General features: G+C 40.7%; 1 protein-coding gene across 1 annotated transcript; it reads left to right on the plus strand.

The window, feature by feature from the left end:
* The first annotated feature begins 1252 nt into the window (after nucleotides 1-1252).
* Nucleotides 1253-16515, plus strand: Slamf6 (SLAM family member 6). The gene is made up of 8 exons (XM_020168544.2): nucleotides 1253-1380; nucleotides 5927-6253; nucleotides 10639-10902; nucleotides 11333-11446; nucleotides 11784-11822; nucleotides 12369-12448; nucleotides 14480-14554; nucleotides 14903-16515. The coding sequence occupies exons 1-8, from the start codon at nucleotides 1332-1334 to the stop codon at nucleotides 14948-14950; spliced, it is 996 nt and encodes a 331-aa protein (XP_020024133.1). The 5' UTR covers nucleotides 1253-1331; the 3' UTR covers nucleotides 14951-16515.
* The last annotated feature ends 297 nt before the right edge of the window (nucleotides 16516-16812 follow it).

The following is a 16812-nucleotide window of genomic DNA, read 5'->3' on the forward strand; positions in this document are numbered from 1 at the left end:
ACATTCAATAGACCACCTAAGTCCCAAGGAGAAATAAGCACAAGACTGGAAAACTAAGAGATTCAAAAACAGCTATCTATCTGGGGGAATTAATAAAGTTGTACATTGGCCCATGCAAGGTTTCATGTTCAAAAAAGACATGAGAAGACCTTAAGTTTCACTTTAGACTGTGTATTAATCCATTTTCTGTTCTATAACAAAATACTGGGTTATTGTGTAAAGAAAGAGCTTAGTATGTTTATTTTTCTGTGCTGGGGAGAAAGCACAGGTCCTCACATATGCTAGACAAGTGCTATACCACTGAACTATATCCCCAGATCAAAAAGAGGTTTATTTATCACTCAGTTTTGGAAGCTGAAAATCCAAGGTTTGACAACCCCATCCGTTTGGTGTCTGGTAAAGCCCTTATAGCTGATGACATTGTAATGTTAGCATGGTGTGGAGAAGTGAAACAGGAAACCAGAGAGACCGTGGGGCCAGGCTTGCTCTTTTTTAGAAGCCACTTTTGGGGGAACCAACCAGGGTCCTTTAAGAACCAAAAGTAACACCACCAAAGACCTAATCACCTCCCAGTAGGTCCCACTTCTTATAGATTCCATATTTCTCAACATCACCACAGAGGAAATTAAGCTTCCAGCACATGAAACTTTGAGGGATATACCCAAACCTTATCTAAGCTATAGCAGCTTGATTTGTAGAATCAGAGAAAGACCAAATAATGAGTAAAGGACAGCCCCAGGACAAAGCCAGTTTGCAAAGACTGGGAGTGGTGGCTATCTGCCTCTCTCCAAAATTTTAATTTTTCCAATTTTCAAAAAAAAAATCAAAGGTATAGAAAGAATTGGAAAAAAGTGGTATATCCAAGGAAACAAAATAAATAGACAGAAACTGTCCCTGCAGAAGCCCAGATATCTAACTTATCAAAGACTTTGAAACTATGACATTAAATATGCTTAATGGAAAATACAGGGAATTAAAGAAAGTCAGGAAATAGAGGACCTGAACAACACTACAAACAAATCAGTTCTAACATAAATATATACACAGTCTCCCATCCAACAACAATTTATTATAAACATTTTCTCAAGTACATATTAGGCCATGATAAAAGTCTTTAATAATTTTTTTAAAGTTAAGATGTATTTTTATGATTAATTTATTAATAAAACTAAACATCAGTAGCAAGGAATTTTTAGTGTGGTGGAAGAAGTCTTGCCATCACATCTCAGAGGAAGGGGAAGTCACAGTAAGAAGTACTTTCAATTTATGACAGAGTGGCAACAAGGTGGATTGTCTCAGGGTTGCCAGCATCGGTCTCCGCCTCGCAGAGCATGTTCTGGCTGTTCCAGTCTCTCCCACTTGTCTTCTGCCTTGGCACAGGTAAATGTCCACCCAAACCCACGTAGTCACTGAGTAACTCCCTGCTTTTATGCAACTTGCTCAATCTAAAGCATTTAAATAGAATTGACTGGCTGACTATCTCCAGAGAGAGTGAGTGGAGTTGACAATGATGCCTGATAAACTGCCATCCTCTTTCCACTTAGAATGCTGCAAGCCTGAGATGGTTTAGGGGTAGCAAACTTCAACTGGGTCTGCCTGTAAGGAAAGTATGGGAAATGAGCTTTTGTAAGTCAAGATTGTTTAGGGTTTATATGAGTATGTCATGGTATAAAGGGAACTAAGATCAAGAAAAGCATATCCTCTGCAATCTAGCTGTGTAACTTCAAGTGGGTTAATTTTCCTTTCTGGGCTTCACTCTCCTCATCTAAATAATGGAATAATTATCTAAATAATGAAATAATGATTCAGTTTAGTTCAAGTTTCTGGGACTAAAGAAAAACACCAGAAATCTTTGGCCAAATGAAAAAAAAATTAACAATTTTCAGCTCCCCCTCCCTTTGATGCAAATCAGGCTAGTTAGTCCAACAATGTTTTTTATAGCAATGAGAAAGAAATTAACTAATTAGCTTGTGTCTTGTTCTCTATTATCTGTTACATGGAGAAAAAGAAGGCTCAAATCGCATTGGGGAAACCACAAGTCATTCATTGGGGTTGAACTACAGTGTTCGGGAGGAAGAGATCAGACAATAAAACCTGCCCAGAACTAGACTGGGGAAACTGATTTTTTTTTAAAAATAGCTAGCATTTATTGTTTATTCTGTTTTAGGTTCTGGGCCAGGTGTTGAGCTTGCATTATGTTTAGAAGACTCATGAAAATTCTATGCATTTTTAACTATTAATAGCCCCATTTTTAACATGAGAAGCTGAGGCTAAGATCGTTTAAATAACTTGCTCAAGTTTCATTAGCCATGTGGCAAGCTCTTGAATAGTTCTGAGATCAATGACAGTTGAACAGATCTATCAGCAGCACCAGAGAAAGCAGAGGAAAGATGTAGAATTACTAAGAGGAGAGGAGGATTCCTTAAGTCATTCAATAAATATGCTACTGAATGTGTGGCACTGTAGTTGTTTCTGGGGATATACCTTGAACAATGCCAGAAAAATTTGTGTTCTTGTGGAATTAATATAAAGAAGTAAAAATTATACATTGAATAGTGATAAATGATAAGAAAGAACTAAACAGGGAAAGGAGATATGAAATGTGGTGGGGAGGACAGTCACATTTCAGATAGGCCAGTCAGTCAAAGAAGGTGACAAAGTTTGGGGGAGGAGGGCAGGAACAGCCATGGGAGGATGGTAAGGCAAGTTCAGTTTGGAACCTATTAGTATTAAGATGTCAATGTGATATCTGTGAGATTTCCTGAAAGAAGCAGGAAATTTAAGACCAAGGGTATGACTGAGGATGGAGACTTGAAAGTCAACAGCATAGAGGTAATATGTGAATCTAACCTGGAAATTATATATATATATATATATGTATATATATATATATACATATATATATATATATATTCTTATATATATATATATATATATATATTCTTATATATATATATATATATATATATATTCTTATATATATATATATTCTTTACTTGTCAGGTTCTTCTACCAGATGGTAACCTCAGAGGACTGGTAATGTCTTATTCATACTTGTAGTCCCAGTATCCATTCCAGAAACTAGTACATAAAAAGGAACCAATAAATATGGCCTGAATGCCATAATTTCTCAATTTTTTACTCACTGAATCAACATGGAATTGAGAAAATACTAAAATTAATGACTTGTTAAATAAACTAATAAACCAGGGATAGTAGTGCACAACTGTAATCTCAGCACCAGGAAGGCTAAGGCAGGAATATCACGAATTCAAGGCCAACTAGCAATTGCAATCTACAAATGCCAGGGAACGTAAAGGAGTGTGCTAGGCTATGGAGGAACATTTCCTTTGAGAACTTGGGCCACTGGGTAAGCCTGGACTCTTTATTTAAAGCAACTGAGATGTAAGTTCTTGGACAGAGAATCTCTAAGAGGAAGGATAGAGATGTATCCATTCACTCCACAGATGTTTATTGATGCCTATTAATGTGGCAGCCATTGTTCAGAGTATTCACAATAGTGAAAGAGACAGGCAACAGTCCTTCCCTCCATGGAGCTGACATTCTAGTGCAGAGGAGAAAGAACAAAGGAAACAAAAAATTATAAAGTGTGCAAATCATGAGTACTATAGAGAAAGATAAATCCAAAGGCAGCTAGATATACAGGGTGGAGGGTAGAGGTTGGTAGCCAAGAAAGAGCTTAGAACTCTCTGAAAGAGAACATTTGCATTAAAGACAAAAGAGTGAGGCCCACGTACACCTGCAAGTATACTCCAGATATACTGTAAGTACAAAAAGCCCTGGCCTGTTCAAGGAATAGCAAAGCTGGAATAAAGTGAACAGGGAAGAGGTATAGGAATGAGACTGAAGGAGAAAATGGCTAAATCGTTTTGGTCCTTTTAGGTCACAATGGTTTTGTTTTAGTTTGGTTTTGTGGTTTTAAGTTGCTTAAACTTAAAAAAAATACAAAGAAGAAAGCATACAAATTCTAAGTATTAGCTCAGTAATCAGTAGATTGTCAGATAATTAATACTTGTAAAGCCAGACACAGGTCAAGACGTAGAACACCAGCACTCCAGGTTCCCTCCTACTTGCTACTCCTCCTTCTCAAAGGTAGCCACACTCCTGACTTTTACCAGCATTGTTTTATTTTGCCTGTTTCTTAACTTTAAATCAATGGAATAATAGCATTGTGTGTGTGTGTATGTGTATGTGTATTTTTTTTGCTCAAGAGTTTGCTTGTGGTATTTATTCATTTCATTCTGAGAGGGAAAAGGGGTCAGGAGACAAATACCAGTATGTCACAATGCTACTGGGAAAGATACAGTGCAGAAAGAAATGATGACAGCAATGTTCATGTGCCACATAACAGGTCATGGGACCGGTACGACAGTTCAGGAAAAAAAAAAATGAGTGTGAGATCATCCAAGAGTTGCGGTGGAACATCAGGATCCCAGGAGACGTCCCCCAACACACATACACACAGACACACACGCACATGGACACACAAGCACACACGCAGATGCACACGCGGACACACAGACACATGGACACACAAACACACACACAGACACACCCGCAGACACACAGACACACACGCACACATGGACACACAAGCACACACACAGACGCACACGTGGACACACAGACACACAGGGGCACACACACACACATATACATGGACACACAAGCACACACGCAGACACACACATACACGAACACACACACACAGCAACTTCCTTGGGAAATAAGAGACCCACTAAGGTTGATATAGTGGTATAGCAGTTATGGCTTTTTAGTCATTGACTCGGTGGAACATCTCAACATTTTAAGGTGTCAGGCACAGTGCAGAGTGCTGATGTACAAGGATAATCAGAGCATAGTCAATTAGATGAGTAAACAGAGCTGGAAAATAGAGTGACAAGTGCTAACAATTTGACAAAGGCCACTAAGCAAGCATCTTCTCTAAGAATTGTGATCATTTCACTTTTTTTGCTCACACATTGATGGCTCTGAAATAGGCTCACGAGAACTCGGTCTTGGAGGCATGGCTCAAGCAGTAGAGTGCCTGCCGTGCAAGCATGAAGCCCTGAGTTCAAATGCCAGCATCTCACACACACACACACACACACACACACACACACACAAAATAATGTGGCCATTGTGCGTTACTTTGAAATTATATGTTTCGTATTTATCAGCTTTATCTCCCCAACTACCAGACCACAATTTTTTTGAGAGCAGAAAAGATATCCTCTGACAGCATGAAAAGAGCAAAAGTAGTTGTAGTTAGAAGATCTAGGTTAGAATCATGACTATTCTTTACTGTATGACCTGGGGAAAGTTAGTTAAAATCTCTGGGTTTCCATTCCTTTAGATATAGATGGAGATAATAATATATATCCTCTCTGCCTTGAAGAACTGTTGTTAGCATCAAATGAAATAATGCATGAGAAAAACTGTGTATGAGGTAAATCTCTGATATTAGTCCTCTAAATTACATAAGCATGCTATGTGGACACATAGTAGGTAATCAATAAATGCCTGGCTGTAATTAGACTTCAACAGCACACTTGCAGCTTTTGGAGTCTGTGCTGGGAGTTATAATTCCTTGTCCCTTACCAAATACTTCAGATGCTGGAATACAAAGCACTGTCATGGCCCAGGAGTGACCAGCCAGTGTGGAAGTAGGCACTGAGCCAGCATCATTAAGGAAGAATGCCAGACATTTTGTTGGAGGTAGAGCCACTGCCCATGTCATTGTCCATCACAACACTTCCAACCCTTTCTCACCTCATGGCATCTCTGGGCCTCAGTTTCAAAGAGCGTGGACAGATTGGCAAGGTTAGGGGAAAGGATGTAGGAATTGGGGGAGGGGAGAGGTCGTCAGGGACAGTTTTACAGCCTTTTCCTTTTGCATTTACAGGGAATGCAGTCTCACAAACCTCACTAGTGGTGAATGGAGTTCTGGGGGAGTCAATAACTCTTCCTGTGAAGCTTCCCAACAGGGAGAAAGTGGAGGCCGTCATCTGGCATTACAATGAAATAGCTATTGCCATCATACAGCTAAATAACGAGTTAGAAAGCCCACAAGTCATGGTGCTTGATGGAAAAAGGAAAAACCGGCTGAACGTCACCCAGACATACTCCTTGCATCTCAGCAACCTGAAGATGGCAGACGCAGGATCTTACAGGGTCCAGATAAGCATGGAGACCCCTCTACTGCTTTCCAGTTACACTCTGAGGATCTTCAGTGAGTCTAAATGTGGGGTTAATTATGTATGAACAAAAAATTGCATATTTCAATCCCATGTGACTACAAGTGTACATACACTGTCTACTGTCCACTAGTGGTGAAAGGGATAGCATTTGGAGTCAGAATGAGGTCCCACAATAAAGCCACTCAATGGCATTGCCCAGCCAAACAGGGGCAGAATCTAGGTCTTGTGGCTGTCCACCCAGAATCACCTCACTCCATGCCATCTAACATAATGGTCCCTTTCAACCAGATATGTAATAGAATTAATAGAAGTGAAATATTTTTGATACTGTTAACATGTACATTTCATGTATCTGTCATGTAATCCACACAAGGGCTCCAGGAGTTAAATACAATCCTTATGCCTGAGGCAGAGCCTCAGTCACAGTCACAGAAATAGTGAGTGGTAGACTTACCAAGTAACTGGACTGTCACAATACCTCACTTTCCAGAAAGGCCAGCCTGACCTAATAGAGTGCTCTTTGTTCAGCATAGTGGTCTGTGCAGCTGAGCCAATAAAGAGAAAGTAAAGGTTATTTACTTTCTAGCAATGTTTTTTCCTGGATGATGCATGTTGATCATTTCTCAAAAATCTGCCTTTTTAGCTAGGCATGGTGGTATATACCTGTAATGTCAGCATTTAGGAAGCTGAGTCAGGAGGACTGGGATTTCAAGACAAGCCTAGTCTACATAGCAAGACTGTCACACAGGGTTGGCAGAATGGCTCAAGTGGTAGAGCACCTTGCCTAGCAAGCATAAGGCCCTGAGTTCAAAATCCAGTATCACCAAAAAAAAAAAAACAAAAAAAGAAAAAAAAAAGAGTGAGAGAGACTGTCTCACACTCACACGCACAAAATAATCTCTACCTCTCCAAGATTAAAGAATGAAAATGTCCTTAGAACATAAAATTTTGGAAACTATAATGAGATAGGTTATGAATCTATGTCATAAAAAAATCTATCAGTGATATTCAGAGATGCCATAAGTGGCTTTAGGATAATACTTAGCAGGAATGTTTTATAGGAGATTCAAGCACTAAATTGTGCACTAGACTAGACAACTTTAAAGACCACTGAGAGTTTATAATTCTTATTGACCAGAGAGCCCATGAGGTCCAAAATTCATATGAAATCATTTGGCTTAAGAGATAGTATCCCCCAAAAAAGTACTGTTAAAATAAAATATCTCTACAAGTAGGTTATCTGTTAACTTTTAGTATCTCCTGCATATTTGATGAGTTTACCACATCAGATTAGTCAAAATCATGTCCTCAAAAGCATATGACACAGAGAGATAAATGTGATGAAAAGGAGGATGGCTGGAAAAGTTCTGCGCAGGAGATGCAAACTGAACGGCCCCCAGGGCAGTGTGTTCATCTCCTGAGATTGCCAAAACAAAACACCTCAAGCTTTACAGTCTAAACAATAGAAATGTATTCTTTCAAAGTACTAGAGACAGGAAGTCCAAAGTCAATGTGTGGGCAGGACTGCACTATCTTTTGAGGCCCCAGAAAGACTATCTGTTCTTGGCCTATCCCGGCTTCTTGTCGCCATTAGCATTCTTTGTGGCTGCATCGTTGTATCTGTGGTCACCTTGTCCTCTCCTCTTCCCTAAGCTTTGTGCTCTTCTGTCTGGCTCAACTATTCTTCTTCTTTTCATTAGACTTAGAGCCCACCCAGATAATCCAGGATGACCTCCTCAACTAACTTAAATTCCTTTTGCAAAGAATAAGGCAATATTCACAGATTCTGGAAAATAAGGTACTGATGTATCTTTTGAGGAATCATCACTCAAACCACTACTGGCAGGACTATCTTGGCTGATAGTGATTATCAAGACAGTACAGCTCCCTTAGGACAAGTGAGATGAGTACAATGGAAAGCCTGAGAATGGAAGCCATGCAAGGCTCCATCTCATTTGCTGGGACAAAGGTCTTCTGACACTATTGAGAAGACTGAGTACAAATTCTACAACAATCACACTCCTAGGGCTCAATGCCAGTCTATTTTCAGGGCTTTTTGGAGTATTTCTCCTTCAAAGGTGAGAAATGTACACCAAGTTGTTTTACAATAGTACAAATGAATTTCAAAGGATGAAATATATGGAAATTTTTCAAACATTGACTTTGTGTGTGCCAGGATAAGAATGACAAATATTTGATCTTATATGTCAATACTGGAGTAACTGACTGTGGTTCAGTGTTAAAGGAGATGTTAAAGACAGGTTAAGTTTGTCCATTGAGTCATTATTTGTTGGCCATGGGGAATATACAGGCTCTCTTATAGGCAGTTGAAATAGATCAGTGAGCAAAATGAAGACTGTTGCCTTACAGGAGCTGACTTTCTGGTTGGGGAGTACAAGAAGATAATAACACACATAATCTATTAACAAACAATGTAGTATGTCAGAAAGCCATTTGTGTTATAGAGAAAAAATGAGAAATTAGAACAGTATGAAGAGCACCAGGAGTGCCAGGGAGCAGTGGTCATTTTTTTTAAAGCTAAGAAGTGAATCTAAGGCCTTTAGCATGTTAATAGGCAAATGCTCTACCACTGAACTGTACACCCAAACCCAGGGATCAGTTTTAAAAAATGAAAACATGACATTTGAACCAAGACTCATTGGAGGTAAGAGAATGAACTATGAAGGAATCTGGAAGAAAAATCATCCAGCACAAATAGTAAGACTCTCCTGTACTGAGGGAACATCAAGGAGGCTGAACATCAGAGCAGAGTGAAAGAAGGAATAATAGGAAATGAGGTCAGAAAGGAAACAGGGGACTGCATCATGTAGGGCTCTGAGAGCCAAAGAGAAGACTTTGACTTCTGGATGGGGCACATGACTCATAACTGTAATCACAACTGCTGGGGAGGGGAGATTGGGAGGATCACAATCACAGTTTGAGGCCAGCCCAGGCAAAAAGTTAGTAAGACCCCATATCAGCAAATAAGCCAGGTGCAATGGTACACACCTGTGGTGCCACAAGGGAGACAAAGGTAGGAGAATTAGAGACCGACCCTGCAAGGCCTTGAGTTCAAGCCCCAATACCACCCCAAAAAAATGATTTTGACTTCCATTGTCAATGAAATTGAGATCCATCCGATGGTTTTACAAGGACATATGATTCAACTTGTGTGTTTAAAGGATCCTTTTGGTTACTCTGTGGAGAGGCCAATGGACCACTGGGAAACCATTTCAATAATCCAGGCAAGAGTTGATGCTGGCTTGGATCTGTGCAGTAACAGTAGAGGTGGTGAGAAGAGGTTGGGTTCTGGATATATTTTGAAGGTAAAGTCACCAGGACTTCTTGATATGGGACTATGAGAAAAACAGATGAATTAGGGATGAGGCAGGCTTTTGGCGTAAGTAACAGAAGGATGAAGCTGTCTTAATTAAGGTATGGAAGGCTCCAAACTGAACAGTTTTGGATATAAAGCAGAAGTCCTTACACATGTCAAATTTAAGATATATCCAAGTGGATGTTCAAACAGGCAGTTATATGTATTCATCAAGTGGAAAAAAAGTATCAAGATAGGTTTTTGAGGTCAGCCTCAGACCTGGGATGTAGCATTTGCCATCCCTGTGCTATGCACTGACCCATTAAATCTTACAACCACCTGAAAAGTAGCTATTTTTGCCTGATTTTCCAAATGACAAAACCAAGTCTTGGAGATATTAATAATTTACCCATGGTTTCACAGTCAGTAAATGATAAAGCTGTGATCTTGTCATCTATCTATCTACCTTCCTGCTCAGTTAATTAAATTTACTAAATGTCTTCTAACCAGAGAATTGTCATTCCATTCTTTGTTGGGTCATCTCCTCTGGGGCTAAGGCTGGCTCAGGGGTCTTTTCTTGCCTTGCTCTCATGTCCCCATTGGTTCACAGCTACTGGTATTCTTCTAGGCAGTGTTTTCTAGTTTTTGGTCTCAGAAATTTCTACATCTCATGTCATCTTAGATGACTGAATATATTGCATTTCTGTGCTCCCTGAAATTGCTTTTGGCTCAGGGCCCTGAGCTTAGTCTCCAAGCTTTATTTACAAGGGGCAGTGTCCAAAGACTAGAAAGGACCCCAGGGGTAACTGGAGCCCAGAATGGTAAAATGACCAGCCCCAAATTACCCAGCTAATTGGTGACAACCTCAGTATCTCCCTTCCCATTTCTCCCAGTGGTTACTCTGCTCATATTGATGACCCTTCATTTGGTCACCCTAGACCTTGCTATCAGCAATTAAGCAACATAAGCAGCATCTTTTATAGAGTATAGCGACCATAGCCTACAGCAGAGGCAGACTACAAAATAATAGAGGTGAATCTTTTTCACAGAGAGCTGAGTCGTGCCATTTGTCCTTAACCTGGGTATTTTCTCTGAGCATAGGACGACTGAAAAACTTGCAAGTTACCAACCACATTCGACTACCTGAGAATGGGACCTGTGAGATCCACCTGACCTGCTCTGTGGAGAATCCAAATGATACTGTCTCATTCAGGTGGCAGGACTTAGGAAACATCTCTTCAAGTGGACCAAACCTCACTATCTCTTGGGACTCAAAGAATTCCAGCAAACAAAACTACAGTTGCATAGCAGAGAACCCTGTCAGCAGTGTATCTTTCTCTGTCTCTGCCCAGAGTCTCTGTAAAGGTAACAGTCTGCCTCAGGTCCCTCTCTGAGTGCCTTGAGCAGCTGTGGTGAGCATGTCCTCATGTCCTGTGTGATTCCCAAAATAGTGGCAGTGGGAGGCTACCAAAGTGATGGTGAAAGGGGACAGGCTGCCTCTGGAGCTCCATGCCTCCTTCCTCCCTCTCCTTCCTCAAGCCTTCTCCAAGAGCAAAGGCCTAAGGAAGACAGGATTGCTTTCCCCCTGTCTCTACCAGGCATCACCTGCCCTGCTGCTACATGGAGCCCCCTACCCTCCCAACTCCTCCAGAAGGCCTGCCAGAGCCCTGGGTTCAGATGAACTCACCGAGTCCCTGCAGGCAACCTAGAAGAGGCTCAGTGGAGGCCTGAGACAAACACACTCTGGGCCTCCCCTCAATGTGTCTCAAGAAGTTTCACTTTTATCTCTTTTCAGGTGTTTTAACTACGGAAAATCTACATTGGACTAGCACATGGACTTTAATCACAGTTTCTTTGATAGCTGTAGTCATCACTGTGTTGTGCATACTTGTTTGGAGAAAAAGAAGAGGCAGGTTTTCTTTCTTCCTATTCTTCTCTCTTCTAAGGGTTCAGGTGTTTAGACTCTGAGGCATCTGATTGCCAAAGATCTCTTTTGGACAGGTGAGAGGGGGAGGATGCAAACCTTGGCTCAGCTAGTCCACTGGGATGACCACACACCTGCTACTACCCTGAAAGAGGTGTCCTAATGGGAAAAGCAAAACCCAGCCTCAGGGTCCACATACCCACCTGCCCTTCCCATTGGGCCCTCTCCCTCACATCCTCTAGAGGGATACCTTTTAGGGGAGGGAGGTAAGAAGGCCTCTCTCACTGCTGTCACATTTCTGATTCCTGATTTTATTTTTCAGGTTCCCTTCATTTTCCTACGGCACAAACCCAGCATCCTGGTGAGCATCAGACTTTTAGTTGCCAATCATAAAGCAGATCAGAAGGGGGTTAGCAAGAGGGCTGGCTAATGAGAGAGGAGGGAGCAAGGACATCACTATTCAGACAGATCCCATGGTGCTAGGGAAGATGACAACCATGAGACCTGCAGATTCCCTCATGAGCATATGTGTGACTTAGCACAAGTCGGTTGAGCTTGCTGAGCCTGCAGTTCCTCATCTCTACAATAAATCAAATCCACCTCAGAAGCCTCTGAAAGCAGTGTCTCCAGCTCTCCCATAAGCAGTATGACTTAGTCCTTCATGGGTAAAGCCTGAGGAAGACACTTGCTCTAGGGCACAAGACTACCGCCCACCCACACCCAAGAGAAGTCAGAAATAAACTCCATGATTGAGATGGTTCTGGCTCCACCCAGAACCCCAAAGACTGTCAAAAATGAATGAACCCTGAGGAAGGGCAAAGTTTGGAACAACCGCTTCGTTGGGGACTGAAAGCACCGAACAGTCCCAAAATCCTTCTCCCACTGATGATGGCTTTTGTGTTAACAGTTCAGTCTTCACAGAGCACAGAGTACACCTTCGACTCTCCAGGGAACACTGTGTATGCACAGGTCAATCATCCAAAGCGGGTGAGTCTGTTCAGCTTGGAACTCCATCATTATTGCTATTTTTACAGTGATTATCTGCAAACTTGTCATCCCAATAATCCTGTTTATCCAAATGATATTCATCACTGGGAGGAGATGAAGCCAGCAACAAAGGCTGCAAGTTATATGCAAGACCATTCTATTGTCTGCTGCTCTCGCCCTGTGGGAATGTTTATTCCTACCTTGTTTTCCACTGTTCTCGAACTGCTTCATGCATCAGTGGGTCTCGTCCCTTCAGCGTAGTTACAAGCTGCCTAAAAGTGTAAATTAGATCTTCCCCATCTCTTCCCCTATACCTAGCATAGCACTCAATAAATACTTGCTGAAGAGATCAAATTTCCACTAAGCTTGAGTTTCCAAAGGAGACAATTCCACAGCAGGAGGCTTCTCAGACTAGATGAAGGGGTATTAGGTGAACTCAGAAGAAGTCTCTGAAGAGAGAAGTAGCACAATAAGGGAAACTAAAGCCATGAGCAGCCCTCATCCCTCCCCTCCCCTCTAGCAACATAACAGGATGGCCTTAGTCAAGCATCAGGAATACCTGTCACACCTCTTTTCCCATCATCCCCAGATAAAGCACCTGTAGTGGCACACTTTTAAATCATCGTATACATCCTGGGAGGCCAGTTTCTATACCTTCTGAAAAACAGGCCAAGAAAACAGCATTCTCAAAATGATGGAAGCAATGGTCTACCTAGAAGTCTTGGATTCCCCAAGCAAATCCCCCTAGCTGAGTCCTTTCAGGCTCAGTCCCTTTCAGTCATTTGTGAAGTAGGCTCCTTGAAGAGAGGGGACAGGAAGGGACACTTGCAGAGAGCTTGCACTTGCTCCATTGGCTTTCCCAATTCCTATTAAAGGCGAGCTGAATCACTCTCCATCAAACCAGAACACTAATCTCCAGTCAATTTATTGGTTACTTCTTTGGTTTTTGTTTTTTGGTTTTTTTCTTTTTTGGTGGTACTGGGGTTGAACTCAGGGATTTTCCACTTGCTTGGCAGGTGTTGTACCACTTGAATCACTCATCTATCCCTTGTTGCTTTTTGCTTATTTTGGATATATGGTTTTGCTGTTTGTCCAGGGTGACCTGAACCATGATCCTCCTATACTACATTTCCTGTCATAGCTGGGATGACAGGCATGTGCCTCTACGCCAGTTTTTATTGGTTGAGATGGAGGTCGTGTGGACTTTATGCTCAGATTGGCCTTGAACTGAGATCTTCCAGATCTCTGCTTCCCAAGTAGCTGCAATTATTAGGCATGAGCCACCACGCTGTGCTAAACACAATTTTTTTTCTTTTCTTTCCTTTTTTTATTGTTGTGCTGGGTGGAGGTACTGCTAGGCACTTATTTATTAAAAAAAAATTGTACTCTGGAGAGTTTTGGCGGTCTTTATAATTCTCTAAATACCTCTTTATTAATTTAAAGTATCAAAATTTATGGGCAGGTTCTTCAAGGGGCACGGGGACTTCTGCTGTTACTACTTCATGGCATATTCCAGACAGCCATTCTTAAGACCAGGCGTTCTCATTCTGCTGGTTTCTGATGCTTGAGGAAACCCCAAAGACAGGGTGACCAGGCCACTACAATGTTAGGACAAATGGAGCAGACAAAGTGAGCAGCTCCAGTTATAGCTAGCAAAATCCTAAGGCAAGAGATATAATACAATGACTACCTGGTATGTAAGTTAGTTCTTAAAAAAGAGCAGAGTCAGATGCCAGAGAATGCTTTCCTCTTCCCCTAGCTCCCCGCCCCTATTTTACATTAGGCTACCTTCTGTCTCTTTCTTGTTCTTAAGCCCTGTGGTATGTTGATTGTTGCTTTTCTGAAGGAAACGCCACCAAATCCTCACAGATTTTGACACTTGGTTTCCTGCTTCTCTTGCTAAACACTTCTGGCCTTCCTCACAAGAATGTTACATAACTTCTCATTTGTCATGCTGCTTTTTTCAAGGATGTACCTATGCATGATCTCTTTGTCTCTGTGTGAGCCAAACATGTATGATTTTTTTTACAGGAAACGGAAATCCCAACACCTATGAATAATGAGGATTCATTCACAGTTTACTCCACAGTTAATCATTCCAGGGAGGTAAAGCCATGATCGCTTCATGTTGTTATAGTTTTACCCTTCTCCCCAGATCTATGATATTGAAAATAAAGTAAAAGGAAAAGGGCCATTTTATGGATGCCCAAATACCAATAGTATACAAAAAGTCTCAGGACATCACCAAAACATATCTAAGAAATTATATTATACTAGGATCACTACACATAGCTGAATTTTCAACCTACTTATTTTTTAAATTTAATCTTGCTCATGGCCATCAATATGCCTACTATCTGTCAGGACTCTCTTGTCCTCTCTCTGCAGCCAAGAAGGGTGAGCTACAGTTCTCGTCTCTACTAACCTACTTCATTTTCCTCTTTTTTTCCATAGAGTAAACTCATTTTTCCCAGGGCAACCATCCTCAATGATGTCAAGTAAGATACTGAAAGTCCTCAAAGAAATTCAAGAATGACACAGCTCATGATCCCATGGGAGAGAACAAAAAGTGAAAACTTGGTTGTCCACCTAGCAACAGGACCTGAGTATCTAGGATTATTGCTCCTGGTCCTGCTTACTAAGTCAAATAACTAAGGAGTAACACCATCTCTGGAGTATAGTCTAAATAATGTTTTCCAGTCAACTCCTGGACAAAACCTGCTTCAGATAACACACCTGCATACTAACTTTCTGTTTGATAACTTAACAAATAGAGTTATGATTAACAGATTATAATTCAGCAGGTAACTATTTCTCTCCTTTTAGATAACATTGAGAGTGATTGTTGGAGAGAGAATGTGGTGTTTTGGTTACATGTATGGTGTCTGGAGTTGGAAAGGTCCATGGTCATATCCTAATACATCATTTACTAGACATACTTTCTAGAATATGTTTCTAATTTCTTAGAACTTTAGTCTCATAGACTTAAAAAAAAAAGAGGAAGATTATAAGACATTGGCTCTGTTGGTCAAATCAGGAATCTAAGTCTTCCCTGACTCTACCTCCAAAATATATCTTGGACCCACCCACTTTTCTCCAACTCCTCAACCACTGTCCTGTATCCAACCTTCGCCACCTCTACCTGGGAATATTTTAATAACCTCTGACCAGAAATCCTAATTTTGCTCTTGTCCCCTCCAATCCATTCTTCACAAGACAAGTGGGAGTAATGATTTTAATGTACATCAGATCCTTTCCTTGCTTGCTTACAACCCTTCATTGCACTCAGAATGAAATCCAGTCCCCATGGCCCTGGACAGTCTGGGCCCCTCCCCCAGACTCAGCTAGCATCACTCTCCCACCTTTCTCTTTATTTAGCCTCCCTGATCTTTCAGCTCTTTTATTGAAAGGTTCTCTATGTTACCATTATTTACACCTGCCTCAAGGCCTTTCCTCTGCTGCTGGGTTCCTCCTGTTCTTTAGGTCTCAGCTTAAATATGTCGTCTTGTATAGGAGACCTTCCCAGAACACTTATTATTCTATTAAACCTTCCATGTCATTTACCTTCCATGTCACAAAGTATTTATTTTTATTTGTTTAGGTCTATTTCTCCCATTAAACCATAAGCTCTTCAGGAGCAGAGATGATAGCTATTTAAACTGTAATCCTAATATCTAGCATGTTGTAAGTATTCAATAAATATTTTTAATAAATAAATGAATATGTCTTGGTTTGCATGAGAATTAAATAAGACAATATAATTGGCCCTCTGTAACTGCGTTCTGTCTCTGTATTAAATCAACCTCAGATTAAAAATACTTGAAAAAAAATTGCATCATTACTAACCATACCATGTAGACTTTTTTCTTGCCATTATTCCCTGAACTATTTACATTTTTCTAGGCTTTATTACATTTTACTAGGCAAATACTCTAGTGATTATTTGCAGTACACCAAAGGATGTGTGCAGGTTGTACACAAATACTACACCATTTTATATAAGGGACCATTTTATATCTAGGGGATTCCAGAAGCAATTTCTCATGGATCTCTGTATCTGAAAAAGTTAGCACATGGCTAGGGACATCATTGTTGTCAGTCACCGTTTGGGGTGTTATTATTGATGTTACTGTTATTAAAATTTAAATCTCTCAAACTCACAGAGTATTTTTACAAATTTTCAGCATGCTATGGAAGGAGAAAGAATACTTTTCCTGCCTCCATATCATTTCTTGCCTTTGCCCAATTTTGGAATTCTGTTCCTTTACTCCATGTGAAAAAAAAAAATACTTCTCTTCTCCTGAGAAGTATTTCCTTATTTTTTGGTGTGTCTGAAGCTTTTGTTTGTTTATTTGTTTGTTTGT

This window comes from Castor canadensis, chromosome 11, assembly GCF_047511655.1.
Source record: "Castor canadensis chromosome 11, mCasCan1.hap1v2, whole genome shotgun sequence".
Classification (NCBI taxonomy): domain Eukaryota; kingdom Metazoa; phylum Chordata; class Mammalia; order Rodentia; family Castoridae; genus Castor; species Castor canadensis.